Source organism: Lipotes vexillifer, unplaced genomic scaffold (genome assembly GCF_000442215.2).
Source record: "Lipotes vexillifer unplaced genomic scaffold, Lipotes_vexillifer_v1.1 scaffold565, whole genome shotgun sequence".
Taxonomy (NCBI): Eukaryota; Metazoa; Chordata; class Mammalia; order Artiodactyla; family Lipotidae; genus Lipotes; species Lipotes vexillifer.
Genome location: NW_006771554.1, coordinates 799386 through 818870, shown reverse-complemented (window position 1 = coordinate 818870; position 19485 = coordinate 799386). Strand labels below are relative to the sequence as shown.

The following is a 19485-nucleotide window of genomic DNA, read 5'->3' as shown; positions in this document are numbered from 1 at the left end:
GGGCGGGGGGAGGCACAGGGGGAGGTGCGGATGGAGATTTAAATACAAGGTTTAACCCCCAGTGGGGGAAAGAAATCTCCAACTTCCTCAGAAAATCCTTTCCAAATTGTATTCATCTTGACTTAATCCACATCTACCGAGTGAATTAGGCAGTATTTATTTTGAAAATCTACTTTATAGAGTTCCAAGGACTCTGTTTTCCTTGGGCAGGCCTGACTCCATTTCAGAGCTGGAGGCCGCTGTGAGGGCCCCGGCCAGGCCTTTAAACGTCCAAGGTGCTGGCCTCACATGGTTAACACAATGTAAATAAACACAGCTGAGCCCGGAGAAATTGGAAGGTTTTCTCATTAAAGAAATAAAATAAACAGATGTCCTTAAGCACTTTGGCTTGTGTTTGTCAAAGGATGGAGAGCTCTAGATGTCTGAAAGGCAGAAATGAATGAGAGTCATATCTCAAGGCAGAAGGGGGAAAAAGAAAGAAAAGGATCTGTGGTCCTCTGAATTAACTAATCGTCCTCCAGGGAGGGCACTTTTGATTTGAACCTTAGCAACTTCCACAAATAGTTTTTAACTGCTGGGTCATAAAACCAGGGATTTTATTTCTTCTCAGTTTGTAAAGCAGTAACGGACAGGCCAAGCCGCGTCTCGCCAACTGGATCTGATTGAATCCTGATGGCACTGTGCTGGGTATTGGATTCCGGAATCCGAGCCGGAATCACGTAATTACACCCGCTGAGGGATGGGGGAGGACTGTGGCTGGTCGGAGAGGGCAGGGGAGCCCCAGGGGGAGATGTGTAGAGCCAAAATCTGGCCAGGCTCTCTCTGCCCAGTCTCTTCTAGATACACAAAGAGGCTGGCAGGATGCACGAGAAGAGACGTCACCAGGTGACTTCATGGCTTACATCTTGCCTCACAGACTAATGTGTGAAGGTGTTGAGTTTAAATGTCCATTCTGGTTCAGTACATCTGGGCTGGGACCCGAGACCCTGCATTTTTTTTTTCCGTCTGCGTCGGGTCATTGAGGCATGCAGGATATTTCGTTGTGGCGCGCGGGCTCCAGGGCACGTGGGCTCTGTAGTTGCGGCACGCGGGCTCTCTCGTTGAGGCACACGAGCTCAGTAGTTGTGGCGCACAGGCTTAGTTGCCCCGTGGCACATGGGATCTTAGTTCCGCGAACAGGGATCGAACCTGCGTCCCTTGCATTGAAAGGTTGATTCTTTATCACTGGATCACCAGGGAAGTCCCGACTCTGCATTTCTAACAGCTCCCTGATGATGCCTGTCCCTGAACCACACTTCGAGGGGCCAGGAGGGTTACATTACCACAGGGATCTGGCGATGCGGAGTTTCAGTTCCTATAAGAACCCATCGTGAAGATTTCTGAACATTCAGCATCCTTAATGCCTTAGTTTGGGTCTCCCCTGTGATGCAGATGCTGAGCCTGGGATTCAGGTGCAAGCAGTTTATCTGGGAGGTGACCCCAGGAAGCACTGGTGACCGAGTATGGAAGTGAGGGGGGAAGGGAAGGAAATCAACAGGGGCAGGTCAATGAGCAGGCTGCTGCTGCAGGCCCTCTCCCTCTGTGGACACCTGGGAGACTGCACCCCAGAATGTCACAGGTACTTGCAGAGGAAACCATCATGTCTGTGGGAATGGGGAGGGCTGCAGGGATAAAGGTGAGGCATTAACAGCATCTGCTCCAATGGAAATTCAGTCCCAGCCATTTAATGATGATAATGATGATGTTATTCTATCATCAAATAATCACATCAAGAAATGAATAATTGCAACTGTATTATGGCAAGCCCTCCATAAGTCATCTCGATAGGGCGTTTCGATCTAGTTGGAAGGCTGGAGAGACCTTCCTAAGGAAGGGACGCTGGATAATAGTATGGATTCTCTTTTATTTGTTGGAGGAGGGGAAGTGATAGGATTTAAACCACATTTAGTGAACACAATTCCCAGCCTTGATAATGGATCCCCAAGACAGATGATCCTTAGGAAGTAAGTTAGCCTGTGCTTTGTGGGGAGTATGGTATGGTTTTTGAACCACCTGACAAAGCTTGGAAGCTGGGTGGAGGGAACCAGGGATGCCTGTGTCCCGCAGTCTACGCGGAGGACCCAGAGGGCATGGGGACCAGTAACCTCTGCCCCACATATCCCACCTACGCTGGGCACAGCCTGCCATTGGCAGGTCACAAATGTAAACGCCACTGGCGGGTGGGGGGGTGGTGAAGGAGGCACCAGGGATCCATAACCCACAGCCCAGGGAGGATGTGTAACTCCAGGGAGTGAGGAGGGCAGAGGTGAGCCCCAGGGCACATGTCCTGTCAAAGGGTCTCCACTCTTTGAAAACTCAGGCCTGGTGTTGCCAGATCTTCCTATTTTCCAAGAGAAGTGAGATATCCAGGTATTTAGGTAAAATATCCAGATTTTAAAATATTGGCAATGAATTTAGAACTTAAGGAAATGCCGGGGGATCAACCTGTCTTCAAGCCAGATTTGGCATTGCCAGTTTGAAACCTCTTACTTTTTCAGATTGAGCAGAGCCTGGCCCTTTTAAAGGGGTGACCTGGAGGGAAACCCTGGATTGGATTCTGCTCGGGTAGGCATCAAGGATCACCTGGCTCCATTGCAGGTCCCCCATCAGCCAAAGGGTCTCTGACTCCAAGCCTGCCTGGAGGAGCTACTTGCTCAACATTCCACAGCCTCTGCTGAGCCCCTGCTGTGGGCCCAGCTCTGGGTTAGGTCAGGCCAGGCTGGCACCCAGCATCTTGGCTCCGGAGAGACGCTGACAGGCCCCTATCTTGTCATGTGTGCGATTATTTGTTCCCTGCAGGGCAGCCACCTTGGAATCTCATTTCTGCAGTGCTTGCAACCACACATGCTGAAAACTCCCTACCCACGAGCTATTTATTTATTCAACAAATATTTATCAAGTGGATGTGCCAGGCACTGCCTGGTGCCAGAGGATGAAGCTATGAAGACATTAGATCCAGTCTGTGTGCTCCTGGAGCTCAGTCAAGCAGAAGAGTTCACGCCAATGGCTTTTAATTTTCACCCTGAGGACATTCACATGGATCACTGGGGATGCAGTTTAGATACATGGTTAAGAGCAGTGGGCCACCTCCTGGCTTTCATCTCTTTCAAGGTAGGTGACCTTGGCTGAATTATGCTACCTCTCTGAGCCTCAGTTTTCCAGAGATGGGTATAACAGGAACAGTCATACCTTATAGGTTTGTGGTGTAAAGCTCAGAGCAGTTCATAAAGGATGCTCGTCACAGCATTGTCTGTGCTGGTGGGGAGCTGGGGGGAGCTTGGGTGTCCTCCCTGGAGGAAGGGGGCATAAGGAAGACGTGGGACCCTGGGATTCAGAGCAGCAGGTGGATATAGGGCTTCTCACCCGCAGCACTATGGATACTTGGAGCTAGATAATTCTCTGTTGTGGGGACTGTCCTGTGCATTACAGGATGTTTAGTGGTATCGCTGGCCTCTACTCACTAGATGCTAGGAGCAAACCCCAAGTCATGACAACCAAAAACGCTTCATGTTGCCAAATGTTGCTTGGGGAGCAAAATCACCTCCAGCTGAGGACCACTGAGTTAGAGCAATGGAGTTGGACATAGGGCAACGTGGAAGGACCTAGGGCCACAGTGCAGAGGGAGAAAAGTGAGAAACAAGGGGTATTTAAATTTCATTTACAGACAGAAGAAATAAATGCACACAAGAAGACAATACGTATTTTACAGGAAAGTAAACAAAAAGCTACACAATCAACTATGGGGAGGGGAGGAGGAAGAGTCCAAAGGGGTCTACAAAGAACATACGTTTGTACCCACGTGATACAAGAAAGAGGCCTGCGTGGAAAAAGAATGTGAATAACTCAACGTTGACCCTTGAGGTCCAACTCAAAAAAAAAAAAAAAAAAAAAAAAATTGCCAAGGGGGGTACTTGGGAAATAGTGAATGCACCAAAAACAAAAACAAAAAAAAAAAAAAATTTCAAAAGGGGGGACTTTGGTTTTATGGAAACCCCCAAAAAAAAAAAAAAATTTCAAAAGGGGGGACTTTGGTTTTATGGAAACCCCCAAAAAAAAAAAAAAACTTGCACAGTGGAGTACTTGGTATATAGTGAATGCACCAAAAACAAAAACAAAAAAAAAAAAAGGAGAATTTTTTCAAGAGGAATTTGTTAGTTGGCAATAGAGGGAGAAGAGATCAGGTCCCTTCAGAGGGAGACCACGGACAGAAAGTAAGTAAGACATCTCTGGAGCCCAGGGAGCGAGAATAAGGAATCACTTTTCATTCTTTATCTGCGGTTGGTTCTGCCTTCAAAATATATCCAGGCTGCTGAACTCCTCATCTTCCTCATCTCATCCCCTCTGGTTCAAAAAACCATTATAGGACTGGACTGTTGCAGTAGCCCCCTCACAGGTCTCCCTGCTTCCAGCCTTGCCACCCAATAGCTTCCTTTCCTGGGGAGCAGCAAGAGGGATTCTTTAGAAATACACGCAACGAACCTCATGGCTCCCACTTCAGAGTAAAAGCTAATTGAGTTCTACTTGACTTGCTGTGCTCCAACCATGCTAGCATCTTTGTTGTCCCTCAAATCCATCGAACTTCTGCCTCAGGGCCTTTGCACTTGCTGTTCCCTCTTGCTCTTCTACTAGATATCTGTTCCTCCACTTCCTTTTAAGTCTTTATTCAAAATTCAGCTTCCCCATGAGGGCTCCTTCCCTGGCCACCTTCTAAAAAATTTAATTTCAACCCCTTTCACCCTGCAAAACTTCATATACTTCAAAGGACATCATCAATAAGGGGAAAAGACCACCCAGAGAATGGGAGAAAATATTTGCAAATCACATAACAGACAATGGACTGTTACCCAGAATATATAAAGAACTCTTAACAACTCAAAAATAAAAGACAAATAAACCAATTAAAAACAGGCAAAGGGTCCATCGACAGGTGAAAAGATAAAGATATATATATGTGTACACACACACATACACACACACACAACGGAATACTACTCAGCCATAAAAAAGAATGAAATAATGTCATTTGCAGCAACATGGATGGACTTAGAAATGATCATACTAAGTGAAGTAAGTCAGACAGAGAAAAGACAAATATCATATGATATCACTTATATGTGGAATCTAAAATATGATACAAATGAACCTATTTACAAAACAGGAACAGACTCTCAGACATAGAAAACAAACTTATGATTACCAAAGGGGAAAGGTGGGATTAGCACCTTTCCCCTTTGGGATAAATTAGGAGTTTGTGATTAGTAGATACAAACTACTATATACAAAATAGATAAACAACAAGGTCCTACTATATAGCACAGGGAACTGTATTCAATATCTTGTAATAAACTAATGGAAAAAAATGAAAAATTATATATATATATATATAACTGAATCACTTTGCTGTACACCAGAAAATAACACAATATTGTAAATCAACTATACTTCTATTAAAAAAACCAATAAACGATTTAATAGGTATTTCTCTAAAGAAGATACTACAAATGGCCAATAAGTACGTGGAAATATCATTAGTCATTTGTCAACATAATTAGTCAGAGGAATGTAAACCAAAACCACAAGACATCACTTCACATCCACTAAGGGGACTATAACCAAAAAGACAGATGATAACAAGTGCTGGTGAGGATGTGGAGAAACTGGAACCCTTATCCTTTGTTTATGGGAATGCAAAATGGTGCAACTACTCTGGAAAAGAGTCCGGCAATTTCTCAAAAGGTGAAACATAGAGTTGCCATACAACCCAGCAATTCCAATCCTAGGTATATACCCTAGTGAATTGAAAACATATGTCTATGCAAACACTTGTACATGAGTGTTCACAGCAGCTTTATTCATAAAAGCTGAAAACCCAACTGTCCAACAACTGATGAATGGATAGACAAAATGTAGCATATTCACACACTGTAAAATTATGCAACAATAAAAATATGCTATAACATAGATGAATTTCAAAAACATTACACTAAGTGAAAGAAGCCATTCACAAAAGACCACATATTGTGTGATTCCATTTATAAGAAATGTCCAGAAGAGGCAAATCTATAGAGACAGGAAGTAGATTAGTGGTTGCCAGGGGCTGGGGTGGGTGGTGCTGGAGGAAATGGGGAATGATTACTAATGGGTATGGGGTTTCTTTCTGGGGTGATGAAAATGTTCTAAAATTAGATGCTGGTGATGGTTGCACAACTCTGAATATACAGAAAACTAATGAATTGTACACAGTGAAATGGTAGATTTATGGTATGTCAGTTATTTCTCAATAAAGCTGTTATTAAAACACACACACACACACACACACACACCTGGGCCTTGAGTTGAGCTTCCAATTGGTACTGAGCTGCCTGGAAGGCAGGGCACTAAAGGAGGAGTCAGGGCTGACCCACTGTGAACCCTGGAAGACTGCTGATCAGTTCCCCTTATGAGCCCTTCCTGGCCATAGGCAAAGGCTCCTGACCACCAGGAGCCTTTTGTCTAATCCCAGCTGGAAAAAACAGATTTCAGGGACTGCAGGGAGGCGGGGTGGGAGGAGAGGTTAGGAAAGAGGCGGCTGGCAATCACTGGCGTCTCTGGTTCTCCAGGGAACCTCTAATGGATCCACAAGATGTGGGGAGGTACAACTACCAAAGGGATGCTCTGGTTTTGAGCACTGGGTAGGAAGAGATGGAAAGGAAGTGGAGAGATGACAGCCTTGAGCAGCACATGCCCTGATTGGGAACAGGAAAAGGGCCCAGTTTCTGTTTTAAAAGTCAGTCTGTTTTTGAATCATTTCTTAATCATTTTAGCTCTGTTGGTCTTATTTCCCTAAGTAAACAGTGAGTCGCCCTTCGGCTGGGGCCACAACTGATATGATTTCTGCTTCCTGTACAGTGCTTGACACAATGGCCATGAGCAAAGAGCTGCTGGTCCTTGGTGTAGATGTACAGAGGGTCATGACCTTCAGAGCCCACTTTGGACACACTCCTCACTCCAGGATCCTCACCATCTTCTGGAAAGAGCACTACAGTTTTCTCTGGGGTACCATCCCTCCCCAGCTCCATCCATTTGGTTGGGATGGAGCTGACCTGCTCCTCTATTCCCTCCATGCCAGGCTCTTGATCTAGGCTGGCTACACAGAGCCACAGAGTTTGATGTATGGATGGGCATTTGACCCAGTTTGAGCCAATGAGATTCAAGCCTGGGAGCTGTGCTGGAATTTGGGAAGTAGGCCTTCTTTTTCAGTTGGGATTTCTGAGAAGGAGTTGCCAGAGAAGGAGTTGCCACATGGACAAAAGTCAGCTGAGGGATGAAGAAAGACCAAGCCCTAAGAACACTGCTTGAGCTTCTGGATCCAGCCCAGGCTGAATCCCATTACCTCTGGGTTTTTCAATTACTGTCATCTAATAAATTCCCTTTGTAGCTTAAACACTCTGTGCTTCAAGCTGAGAGTCCCACTTGATACCAGCTATTAATAATGGGTTCCATGTGGCTGCAGCTATTGGAAGAGGACAAAGAGAAAGAGATGTGGGCCAAAAGTCAAGGCCATGAATTTAAGTTCCATTATGAACCTGACTACATAACCTCCCTGTGTCTCAGTTATTCTGTCTGTACAATGGGGCTCACACTCCTCTACGTCCTCTCCTCTCCGCTGTCTTCCAGGTTTATAGCTGTAGCCCAGACCTCTCTTTGGAGCTTCAGACCCACAAATACAGCTGTCCTCTAGGTGTCTTGAACAGAACGAAGTTTATTTTTCCTTAACAATTTTCTCTTCCATTGTTCTTCCTCTCACTAGTGGTACTTTGTGCTAGAAAATGCTAGCTGTCCTCTAATATCCCTTCTTCCTTTCTCCCTCTCAGAATAATAGAATCCCTGAATTTTAATAGAGCACATGACTAGACTACATTTCCCAGACCCCTTTGCAGCTGAAGGTAGCCATGTGATCACATTCCAGCCAATGGCACGTGAGCAGAAACGATCTGTGCAACTTCTGGATCAGGCCCTCCAAAGAGAGGGAAAAAAATAAAAATGAAAAAGAGAGAGGTGGACTCCCCTTTTCCTGCTTCCCCTTCTTACTGGCCGGAATGCAGACATGGGGGTTAGCTACGTTTCATCTTGCCAACGAGGGCAACGCTCCAGGAATGGTAAAGAACAAGATGGAAGGGGGTCTCCATCCCTGGTACTGGGTAGCAGCCTTACCAGCCTGAACTGCTTATGCCTGGACTACAAGGTGAGAGGAATAAACTTCTATCTTGGTTAAGCCATGGTTAGTTTGGGTCTCTCTTAGGGTGGCTCGATTTAGGAAAACCAACCAACCAACCTCATTCCTCACTTAAAAGAGCTGGAGGAGTAGAAAATTCTAGAAGAGGAATAATGATGGCACTGGAGACCTGGGGGCTCCAAGAGCATCTCACCTTAGTTTTCCCTGGACATCCTGGGAACACCCAGAGAGGCAAGTGCGCCTGAGGTCTACCTCTCGTTATCTCCTGGATGACCTCACTCTCTCTGGGCCTCAGTTTCTCCTACTGTACCATGGAGACTAATTGACACGATGGTGTCCCAGGTCCTTCCAGCTCTGACCTTCAGTGGTTCTGTAATTCTAGGATGGATGTTGAAACTCAGATGCCAATGGGGTCAGGAGGGTCCCCTAAACAGGCCAGGTGGGGCTGTGGATGGGCTGGAGAGGGTACAACAGCCCCGTTAACTGGGCAGCTGCTACTCAGCCCCTGCTGATTGCTGCCACATGGGAATGCAGGATTGCTAGGTTTTCTAATTTTCAAGAAGACTTGGAAATTGCGATTGTTTTGGTCTGTGCAATCTCCTGATTTTTTAAATGTTGGCGACAAATTCACATTTTTTCGAACACTCTAGGGGCCAAACACAAATGTCTGCACGCAGAATTTGGCAGGTGGCCCCTAGTTAGGAATTTTTTGTTTTGATACTATTTTCTATCCTACCTACCTTCATTCACCAAATATTTATTCAATGCCTACTAGGTGGCGGGCACTGTTCTATGCTCTGGGGACAAAGCAATGAACAAAACAGAAAAAAAAAGTGCCTGTCGTCATGTTGCTTTCATTCTAGAGGATCATCCTGATTCATTTTCCCAACAAATATGTATTGAGCAATCTGGTCCATGCACTGTGCTTAGTTGGGCTGATAAAAAATGTTCATGGTCTCTGTCCTCAGGGCACATATAGCTTAGAAGGAGACAGAAAATAAGTGCATAATTATAATATAAATGAAAAATAGAGTTATGGGGAGAGATGCAATTTAGATGGGGGTGGGAGTGGTTAGGAAAGTCCTCTTGGAGGAAGCTACCTTGAAAATGGGAACTGAAAGATAAGTATGATTTAACCTAATACCTGAACTTTCTAGAACATTCTAGATTATAGCAGAAGCTTCCAGTGTGCGCCTCTTCTGTGTCCTCTCAACATGCAGAGGCTTCCTCCTGTTAGGACCTGTGATTCCCTGCCCTAGGGTTTTCATGGGACAGGCCAGGACAGAGAAATAACCCCCCTCAGAAAAAGCCCTCAACCCACGATGGAAGGGAATGTGTAGATAAATATCCCAGCACCCTTGCTCCTTGGGGGAGTCAATTCTGAGGTGTGTTCCAGAGTAGCCCAGAGGTCCCCGGTGGTTCTGATTCGCAGGTACCTGCAGCCATAGCTATCTATGTACCCTGTATTGGCTGCCTTCCCTTCCCTGCCTCACTTCCCCACTCTGTACCTCGTGCTTCCTGGGATCACGGCCCAACTAAACCACCAGCACTCACTCCTGGTCTCAGGCTCTGCTTCTGGGAAAAACTCGGAAGAGATGGGAGAGATGGTGGCAGGTTCCGAGGACAAAAAGCAACTCAGGACAAGTAAGAGAAAACAGGGCTGGAGAGTAGGGCAGGAGCCAGCTCATGAAGGGCCTTGGAGGCTGGGCTTAGGGTTTGTCAATGGGGAAGCCACTGACGATTTTTCAGTAGAAGAGAGACCAGGCTTGTATTTTAGGATGACCCCTCTGTAGGGGGCTGGAAAGGGCAAGAGTGGAGACCAGACAGCTGGAGGGGAAGGTGGCTGGGATTAGGTGATGGGATTGGAGAGAGCTGGCTGGTGATAAGTGACATGGGCCAGGTGCCACGGGGCCCAGAACAGAGCTCTGGGTTTTGTCCCTGTCTTGAACGAGGCTGTAACTTGGTTTAAAGAGTGGTAGCGAGACACACACAAAAATCTTAGCCTAGGTTACAAAGCCCTACGCAATCCATGGGAACTGAATTGTTGCACGAAGCTGTGGAACTTCTCAAAGGGTAAGAAGAGTGAAGGAATGGTTCTTGGGGGGCCGGTGGCTTTATTGGGGTGGTTAAAAACCAAAGAACACCCAGCCTGGGTGGGCAACTCACTACTGCAGCCCCTTTGGGAAAGCCCTGTTTTTTTTGCACTAGCTGCCAAGTCTGCTCTGGTGCTTTCCAGCAGCTCTGGACTCTGCCATCCTTTACCTAAGCTGTGCACACTCCAAAAACGCATGCCGGATTTCCCGCAGGCACTGCTAGACATATTAACGGGATTCCTCCTCGGCAAGAGATTTCTGCACCAGCAACACCATTTTTATATTCTTTACAACATAACGGCAGACGATAAATCTATCTTGCTAATTACACATCCAGCTTGTTATAACCCTCATAAAAAACACGAGCAGCTGGAAAAGCCATGAGGTGATGTCAAATCATATTCCTGGGCTCTAAACAGAAACAGAAATATTTTCCAGGCGCTGGTGTGTCTCCTGGTCCCCACTCGTGTGTGGAAGCAGCTGCCAATAGGTCGCTTACCTCGGATGAGCTGACGGTGCATCTGTCCCCTAAAGCCCCGCCCTGCCACCTCTACCTGTCTCCTTGAAGAGACGGCAGACGTCTGGAGCATCCGCATGTGGTTTGATACAAAGCCCATGGGATCGGCAGGGTTTGGGTTTCAGTGGTTGGGTTCATTTTTGCATTATTAAGGGCGTTTTGACATTTCTTGCATGGACCACCAGTCAACTGACAGCATCTGCCCGGAACTCTAACTGGATGGTTCCCCGACATAATTTGTCGGTGATACATTTGCAAAGCTGTTGCTAAGATCCATGCTGGAGCTGACAAAATGCCTCCCCCTTGTCTCAGAAAAATGGAAGGAAAATTAAATTCATCTGCCGGAGACACTAAAATAAACAACAGGGAAGAAGAAAAGTACTTTACCTCGTTTTTCTGCTAGGATTACTGGGTTTGGCTGAAGCAACTCCTAGCCCTCTTAGGAGGAGGGAGACAGCCGAAGACTACAAGCTTATATCCTATCAAGTGGATGTTGAATGTTTCATGTGTTGGAAGAAAAGGCATGGGAGACAATGGGAGAAGCTAATTAAAATTTCACATGTCAAGGGAAAATTCCATAGGCCTTCCAAAGCCTGGCTGATGCAAAGGGGCAGCTTGTTGGAGAAGCCGTCGTATCAACTGCCCTCACAATTCCCAAGACAAACCAGCTGGACAGACTGTCACATTGAAAAAAAAAAAAAAAAAAAAAAAAAAAGGAGGCAAAATGGATTCTTACCTTCCCGTATCTGGAGGCAAAAGTCCCCGTGAGTAAGGAGTGAAAAATAATTATTGTCTCATCCAAGTCCCACACGAACACACGCTGTGATGAAAGAGAGGGAGAGAATGGAGACAAATGCACTTGCTTGCATTTGACTTAATGTCTGCAGAAATTAATTCCCTGGGAGGAAAAATATGTCTTGAAAAACATTATCTTTAAGTTATAAAACATGTGACTCACGCATGTATCCTCGAGTCCCCATTCAACCTCAGCTGTGTAAAATATATTCTGATGGCCAAGTTTTTGGGTTCCTATCAACCCATAGATGCCAGAACCAAGACGCCTGTTCTTGCCTTCCACATAAAAGCTCAAAAGAAGAGTTCAGTCCAAAAGCAATAAAAATCGTATAGCTCATTTGACAAAATGAAATACTACCATTTTACGTTCACTGCTCACCGTAAGCCCAGCTGCTTCTAAACATTTCTGTTTTTAGCAATTCTGCTGATTACCTTTATAACTCTAAATAACGTACTTTTACTTATTGATTTGCCAACTTTAAACAATATCTTTTGACTGGGCAATGGGAAAGATGAGGGTTTAGCTCATGGTAAAATCTCCCCCATTTCTCCAGGATTTTATATTTTTCACATATGCGACTCCCTCTATTTCCAATTCCCATCAGCACTGGATATTTTCTCTTGGCTAAAACAGCAAACCCAATATGGAAAATATGGACATTGGTGTCCCTACCCTTTCCCACTACCTCCTCGCCTCTTGAATAGCTGAGCTTTAGCCTCACTTTTGCATTGTCAATGGGGATAAACTGGTTTGTGCACTGGGTTTTATAATTGTACTTAAGACTTCTGTGCTGTGTCTATATGTTGATTTTAAAAGTTGGTAACCAGTATAGAGCATTTATGTACATCTTGTGATTACTGTTCACTGCAGAGCAAAGTAATGTGCTAGGATTTCACTTCCTTCTCTATGTATCTAATGTCATAACTCCAGAGCCACTTTAAGGAGTCTGTTCCTACCACCAAGGTCATGTGTATTCTCCTTTCTTATACTCCATCCTGATTAAAATTGTGCCATATCTCAGTTTGTTCATAGGAATCACGCCTGTCTGGAATAACTTTCTGTTTTTGCTGGAGCTTATTAATTGCTTTAATTCTTTTCTTGTTTCCAATAACATGCCTTCAGTAGAATTTCAAATTCAGCCACATCCTCTGTATCAAAGATGTTCTTCCTCTGTGACAGAATGTTCCAATGTGGACTGGATCATCTTCAGGCTTGTTACATAGCTAGCATCCTGAGACTTCCCTTTACTGCATTTCTGGGTCAGATCCACTGTTTTCTGGATCCCAAGTCTCTTTCTTGGTTTTCTTCCTTGTTTTGCTTGAGTACATCCTTAAGTTGCTTCTTCTGAAAGGAGCATGGAAAGTAACCTTCCTGCATTTTTGCTAATCTGATCATGTCTTTATTTTGCTCTAAGGTTCCTCTGGGTGCAGAATTCCAATTGGAAAATAATGCCCTCTAGATCTTTGAAAGAATCTATCTTGTGTCAAGCATGATTAATGAGAAGTCTGATGTTTCACTGATCCTCAGTTCTTTACAGGTTTTACTTTTTTTCTCTTTGGATTTTTTAGGCTCTTTTCTTTATACTTGGCATCCTCAAATCCCATGAGGATATATCTAGGTGTTGTCTTTTTTCATTCATACTGTTCAGCACTCAAACATTTCTCAAGCCTATTTCTTTAAATAATGTCCTCCAATCTTTCCCATTGTTACATCTTTCTGGAATTCCCAATAGACAAATTACATCTTTTGGATTGATATTGCTTATCCCTTAAAAACAGTGTTCTGTAATTTTGTCTTTTTGATCTATGTTCTCAGAGATTTCTTTAACTTTCTCTTCCAACCCTTCTATGAAACTTTTTTTTTTTTTTTAATTTTATTTATTTATTTGTTTTTGGCTGTGTTGGGTCTTCGTTTCTGTGCATGGGTTTTCTCTAGTTGCGGCGAGCGGGGGCCACTCTTCATCGCGGTGCGCGGGCCTCTCACTGACGCGGCCTCTCTTGTTGTGGAGCACAAGCTCCAGACGCACAGGCTCAGTAGCTGTGGCTCACGGGCCCAGTTGCTCCGCGGCATGTGGGATCTTCCCTGACCAGGGCTCTAACCCGTGTCCCCTGCACTGGCAGGCAGATTCTCAACCACTACACCATCAGGGAAGCCCACCCTTCTATGAAACTTTTCATTCTCACTATCATTTAAAAATTTACAGTAGCTTTTACTTTGTCTCTGAGTGTTCCTTTCCCATAGCCTGCACTTCTTTTTTCGTGGATACAAGACCTCCTTGAATCTGTATAAGAAAACCAATCAGAATTTTTCTAAGATCTTTTCTGTTTCTTAAATTACCTCTCATAGTTTATCCTATTCATTTATCTTGGCCTCAATTTTTTATACTGCTGGTTTTCATAATTTTTTCTGGTGATCATTATTTTTAAAAACAAAAGGCCTGCGTGATCATTTATGTAGCTGGTGTTGGGGGCAACAAAGGCACCTACTCAGTCTACCATCTTGAATGGGCCACCTTGGAAAACTCTCTGGGGGTCAGTGGTTGTATTTACACATTTGTAGTGCCTTTAAAAGTAAAGAGAAAGGTAGTATCTAGAAGGAAAAAGGTCCATTAATAGAGGTTTTCAAAACAATTAGTAGACTTGAATATTATTTTGTGAATTTTTTTTTTTTTTTGCCTCATGTGTCCATCTTGGCATCTCCCAATTCACGCCACTGGCCCAACTCCTTGCCAAAGTCCATTTTTACATGGAAATGATTCATTTAAGATAATCAGACAGCCATAAGTTTTTCCTTATTCATTCAGAGACAATTTTTAGTGAATATTATTTGAATATTATTTTGTGAATTTTTTGATCTTTTACATTTATGTGTATGTAAATGCTGGGTCATGATAATAAGTATTGTTCTTATTATGGGTCATGGTAAAAAAAAAGTTTGAAAACCACTGTTTTTGAAGAGAGCTTCTGGGGTTTAAATATGCTAAGTCCTAATTCATCTGCACTAGCTAGGCTGGATCAGTTAACTTAGAAATTTTGGTAAGAGAATTCTTTGAAAAATCAAGTACTTTCAAATTTAATGCAGAGACTCCTTAATTTACTGACTATATCCTCTCTGAAGAGGGTCTGTCTCTCTTCCCCACTAGTCCACCATTCTCTCTCTCTGTGTTAGATTCTCTGTGGGTATACTGTTCCTGGTGGACACTCTGCTCGTGACCCTAACTCTTTAGCCCACCAGGGTTTGGGCCAGGGGTGGGCCCCTAACCCCAGCTGGGTCAGAGGCCTTTCCTTGGGAACTCAAAATTGAGACCTGGAAAGAAATTCATTGTCTTTGGGTGGCTGTTGGTAGCAACGTGATCTGAAGGACAGGGAAGACTAGTTTGCAGAGAGAGAGGAACAGAGGGGTGAAAGATGGAAACACGACCCAACACTTTTGCAGGACTTGGTTTTAGTCAGAAGTAGAGTGAGGGGCCTGGAGAGGAGTCATGCCCACTGAAAAGGCACTACCGCCTGGGGGCTCTAGCACCTACACTGTGGAACTTAGGGAGAGAAGGTGTAAATGCATTTCCTTGCCCCTCCTACCTTCTGGTTCCAATATCTTGCTGACACTTGCTATACCCTTGGCTCTTGGGTTCTAAGAGAATCCCTGTATCCTTAAAATAAACTCTGCTTTTTCACTTAAGCCAGCTCAAGTTGGTTTCTGGCACCTGCAGTCGAGGGATTTTAACTAATACATACTCAGAATTTTCCTCCTTTCCACTTCTCTACCTAATTTCTCTCTCGTGGGCTGCAGCCATTAGCAACGGTGCCAAAGACTTAAGAGGTGTGACCCATGCAAAACCTCTGTGCTGATATTGAGCACGGCGGTGAAACACAGCTCACACCTTTTCAACTGTTCCTGCCCAGTGGTACTTACTCTGGAATCAAGAAGCAGATGTTTCCAGAATAATATCACCCCATAATCCTTCCATGCCCCCCCACCTCCTTCTCAGCTTAGTGGAAAAATGTCTCTCCACCCCCACTGTCCCCTACCAAGAGCAGAAACCAGGTCAGGTGATTGAATACATTTTTAAAAAATATTAAAGTACGTGTTGCTCTCCAGGATTTCTATAGCTCTGCAACTTCAAGCTGGTAGAAAATCCTCAGGCATCTGGGAAGGCAGAAAGCAAGGGTGATCAAGAGTGAGTAAATTTTCTTCTAGGCTTGTGCAAAGGCCTAATCCCCCTGAAGAGTTTGTGCCAAGTCTCCTTGGTTTTAGAAGGTGGTGGCTTTAAGAATTAGAGGAAAAGCAAGAACAGAATCCTCTGGACGGAGAAGAGTCCCATAAGCAGTGGGAATACTTGCTCTCTGGCAGGTCCCGAGGGCAGTCGAGCTCACAGAAGAGATGGCTGTGTATACCAAGTGTAGGGGACGAGCGTGATGTTCAAAATATTTAACACTTTCTAGGATGATCGGAACAGACACCAGCCATAAACAACTGCTACTGCTCTCTTAGTGAATACTGGCTGACTAGCACAGCCCTACTAGTGACACTGGTTAGCTAGTAAAGCCCTACCAGTGAATACTGGCTAAATATCAAGTGTCTTGGTATTGGCCATTTGTTGTTGGGGTCCCCAGCATCCATCTCCTTCTTAGAAGGAGCATCTCGATTTTCTTTTCCCTTTGTGTGCTATCTCGGTGAGACTCTCAAATCAGGGGCATGAGGATCCAGGCCAGGCCAATGGGATGCTGCCTCCTTGGAATCGGACATCAAGTGACATGGCGCTAGAATCTCAAATATCTCGCTCTCCAGAGGGGGCCGGCACCCTGAAAGGTTCCCCAGATTCCTCAGCGTGGTCTTTGTTACTATTCTTTCTAACCTTGGTTGTATCACTTCCTCTCCATGCTGTTCCCTCCCAGTAGAACCTTTTTCGCTTAAGTAACCAGAACTGGTTTCTGTTGCTTGCAACCAAAGGATCGTAGCTAACACTCCAATGTTCTTACTCTCAACAAGGATTTCTACGCCCAACATATGGCATGGAAACCCCAGAGAACAGCTGGACTTTCAGTGACCACTGCAGGTACTGACAATGAAAGAGGCAGCAGCCACCAAGCCACGATGGACAAAAGAGGCTATGATTCTGTTTTCTGAGACCACTTGAACCCTGAGATTCTCATATAATTCTGGGAGGGGAAAGGCCCCATTAATGAAATGGAATTTCCTACCACCCTGGTGGGTAGGGACAGAGTCAAAACGACACTGATTTTAAGGAAATGATGAAAATGGTATTTCTTAGCTTATCTGAGTCTGCCAGCTGAACTTTGTAGCTGCTACATCATTTGTACAGGATTATCAATAGGGATGTGATGATGCTGCATTTGGATATCTTGACAGTGACTCAAGCTTTGCCAATGCTACCCATGTACACCCATGGCACACTCAAGCCAGCAAAATGACTGCCTTTTGCAAACAAGTATGAACTTGTGCATGTGCCCATTTTTCTCCCTTGACAGGTAACAGTTGCTTCTGTCTGTTTTGGGGGCATCCATCCTGCCTCTGTCCCTTCTAGTGGTCTCCCCCATCTTTCATGCATGCTGTTCTTTTTTGTTTGTTTGCTTGGGAAAATGTCAGTGCCTGACCAATAACTCCACACTTGCTTTATTATAATAAAGATTGGCGCATCCCTTAGACCAGTAGCTCTCAGCCTGGGCTGCACTGGAATCACCTAGGGAGCTTAAACATACTGACACCTGGGTCCCACCCCCAGGGAATCTGATTTAATTGATCTGGGCTTGAGAATGAAGGTTTCTCAAAGTTCCCCAGGAGACTCTCATGTGCAGCCCAGATGGAGAACCACCGAGAAACTCAGAATTACAGAAATGATGCAAACTTATTTGAGCCAGCCTCCTATCTTCAGGTAGATAAATATCTAAGCCATAGTAGAATCACTAGGGGAACTTTCAGAACTTCCTGAAATGTCTAGTTAATTAGTCTGGGATGGGGCCTGGGCATCTGAATTTTAAAAAGCATCCCAGGTGATTCTATCATGTAGCCAAGATTAAGAATCACTCTAACCCAGTGGGGAAGGTCCACTGTCTAATGTCATCTTTACTGGAGGCTCTCAAAGTGTGGTGCCCAATGCACATCAGCATTGTCTAGGAATTTGTTGGAAATGTGAATTCTCAGGCCCTGCCCCAGATCTACTGAACTGGAAACTCTGCGGGGGTGGCCCCAGCCATCTGGGTTTTCGCAGGCCCCCAGGTGATGCTGTTGTGGCTCACATTTGAGAATCACCCATCTTTACCATCTCTAGGGTCACTTTTCCTAGCCTGGCCAGTCAACAGTGCTTCCGTGTGGCCAACCGAATTCTTGCCTCCTTTTCATCAAGGGCCCTTTTCTCTGTTCCTGCACTTTGTGAACACGCAGGGCCATTCTCCCCCAGACAGAACTCTGCCCAACGCCTCCTGTTCCGGCCACATGTGGAGATGACATTCACCAAGTCAGGCAGAAGCCTCTGAGTTACCTCAATCTCACTGTCGCCTGCTGGGGAGGGGTCACTGCTCCGCTTAGACCGGCCTCGGAGCTTCCCGTCAGAGGCCCGGTGCGGCCTGTCTGTGTCTCCCTCTTTTGCTGGCGTGGAAGGTCCATTGTGCGTGTTATATTCACCTGGCATAGGAGAGGGAAGGGCAGACATATCAGAGGCTTGGCTGAGTGTGTCCTCCCACGAACTATTACACCAGAACCATCTAACTCCAAAGTGGGAGGTCCCGAAGGCAGCAGCGAAGGCAAAGATCACGTAGAATCAAAATTACTCTTGAAAGTGCCTTAAACCGCCCATTCATAATCATTCATACATCCAGCAAAGATCTACTGAGTAGGTATGGTTCCAGGCACTGGTTCCATAGCACCTAAATTCTAGAGAGAGGAGACACATTAGACAGACAAGTAAATATATAATATGCCAGGTGGGGACACGTGTTATAGAGAATTGACAAATCGGATAAGAGTGCAGGAGTGGGGACTCTTTCCAAGATGGCGGAGGAGTAAGACGCAGAGATCACCTTCCTCCCCACAGATACACCAGAAATACATCTACACGTGGAGCAACTCCTACAGAACACCTACTGAACGCTGGCAGGAGACCTCAGACCTCCCAAAAGGCAAGAAACTCCCCACGTACCTGGGTAGGGCAAGAGAAAAAAGAATAAACAGAGACAAAAGGATAAGGACGGTACCTGCACCAGTGGGAGGGAGCCGTGAAGGAGGAAAGGTCTCCACACACTAGGAGCCCCTTCGCGGGCAGAGATTGCGGGAGGCGGAGCGGGGAGCTTCGGAGCCGCGGAGGACAGCACAGCAACAGGGGCGCGGAGGGCAAAGCGGAGAGATTCCCGCACAGAGGATCGGCGCCGACCGGCGCTCACCAGCCCGAGAGGCTCGTGTGCTCACCCGCCGGGGGCGGGCGGGGCTGCGAGCTGAGGCTCGGTTTCGGTTTCGGTCGGAGCTCAGGGAGAGGACTGGGGTTGGCGGCTTGAACATAGCCCGAAGGGGTTAGTGCGCCACGGCTAGCCGGGAGGGAGTCCGGGGAAAAGTCTGGACCTACCCAAGAGGAAAGAGACCTTTTCTTGCCTCTGTGTTTCCTGGGGCGCGAGGAGAGGGGTTTTAAAAGCGCTGCCTAAAGGAGCTCCAGAAACGGGCGGGAGCCGCGGCTAAAAGCTCGGAAACCAGAGACGGGCAGGAGACGCTAAGGCTGCTGCTGCTGCCACCAAGGGGCCTGTGTGCGAGCACAGGTCACGGCCCCCACCCCTCTTCCGGGGAGCCTGTGCAGCCCGCCACTGCCAGGTTCCCGGGA

The 19485-nt window shown here is 45.7% G+C and overlaps 1 protein-coding gene across 4 annotated transcripts in view; it reads right to left on the bottom strand.

Moving 5' to 3' along the window:
* EYA2 (EYA transcriptional coactivator and phosphatase 2) overlaps positions 1-19485 on the bottom strand; it is a 262330-nt gene that overhangs the window by 59213 nt on the left and 183632 nt on the right. For all 4 annotated transcript variants that reach the window (XM_007446931.1, XM_007446934.1, XM_007446932.1 and 1 more), the window contains 2 exons: positions 18160-18302; positions 11601-11684 (listed from right to left, as the gene is read on the bottom strand). In XM_007446931.1, the coding sequence (XP_007446993.1) occupies positions 11601-11684; positions 18160-18302 (227 nt within the window). The remainder of the gene's footprint in view (positions 1-11600; positions 11685-18159; positions 18303-19485) is intronic.